Source organism: Eimeria mitis, genomic scaffold (genome assembly GCF_000499745.2).
Source record: "Eimeria mitis Houghton genomic scaffold, Emh_scaff2687, whole genome shotgun sequence".
NCBI classification, from domain to species: domain Eukaryota; phylum Apicomplexa; class Conoidasida; order Eucoccidiorida; family Eimeriidae; genus Eimeria; species Eimeria mitis.
The window spans coordinates 837-1,354 of record NW_013571031.1 but is presented as its reverse complement, the minus strand read 5'-3'; the positions used below and the strand labels follow the sequence as shown (position 1 = coordinate 1,354).

At 58.1% G+C, this 518-nt stretch overlaps 1 protein-coding gene across 1 annotated transcript in view; it reads left to right on the top strand.

Moving 5' to 3' along the window:
- The window catches only part of EMH_0057320 (Chromosome III, complete sequence, related), a gene marked incomplete at both ends in the record, with an annotated part of 6,763 nt that overhangs the window by 5,439 nt on the left and 806 nt on the right, over nucleotides 1–518 (top strand). Inside the window, 1 exon segment of the mRNA XM_013497454.1 lies at nucleotides 3–518. Coding sequence (XP_013352908.1) covers nucleotides 3–518 — 516 coding nt within the window.

Below are 518 nucleotides of genomic sequence, written 5' to 3'. Positions count from 1 at the left end.
GGCAGCACCAGTTCCTAGGTCTGCGGCTCGCCCTGCGACGTCGCCTGAACTCACGCGGTGTCTGGGAAGCGTAAGCGAAGCAGCAGGTGCAGCAGTAGCAATAGCGGCAGCAGCAGGCCCTGCCCGTGTTGCTGCTGCTGCTGGGGGATCTTCGCCGCCAGTAAGGCCACTTGGACCTGCGGGAGAAAGTACAGGTACAGCGGCAACAGCAGCAGCAACAGGAAGGGGCATGAGGGCTCCTCGTATTCCAGCTGTGTGCCCTTATGTACAGAGCAGCAGCAACAGAACAGCAGCAACAGCAGATGCTAAGAAGTTCCTCTCGAGACAGCGGTTTTGTCAGTCTGCTGCCTTTGAACGATATATATCCAGCCGAAAGCACCCGCCGCAACAGCAGCATCCCCAGCAGCAGCAGCAACAGCAGCAGCAGCAAGAAGAGCAGCAGAAACATCCCAGGGAACAAGGACAGCCGCGTCGTTTTCTATACTCCCGCAGAACAATTGGCTCCTCAGCATCAAGGG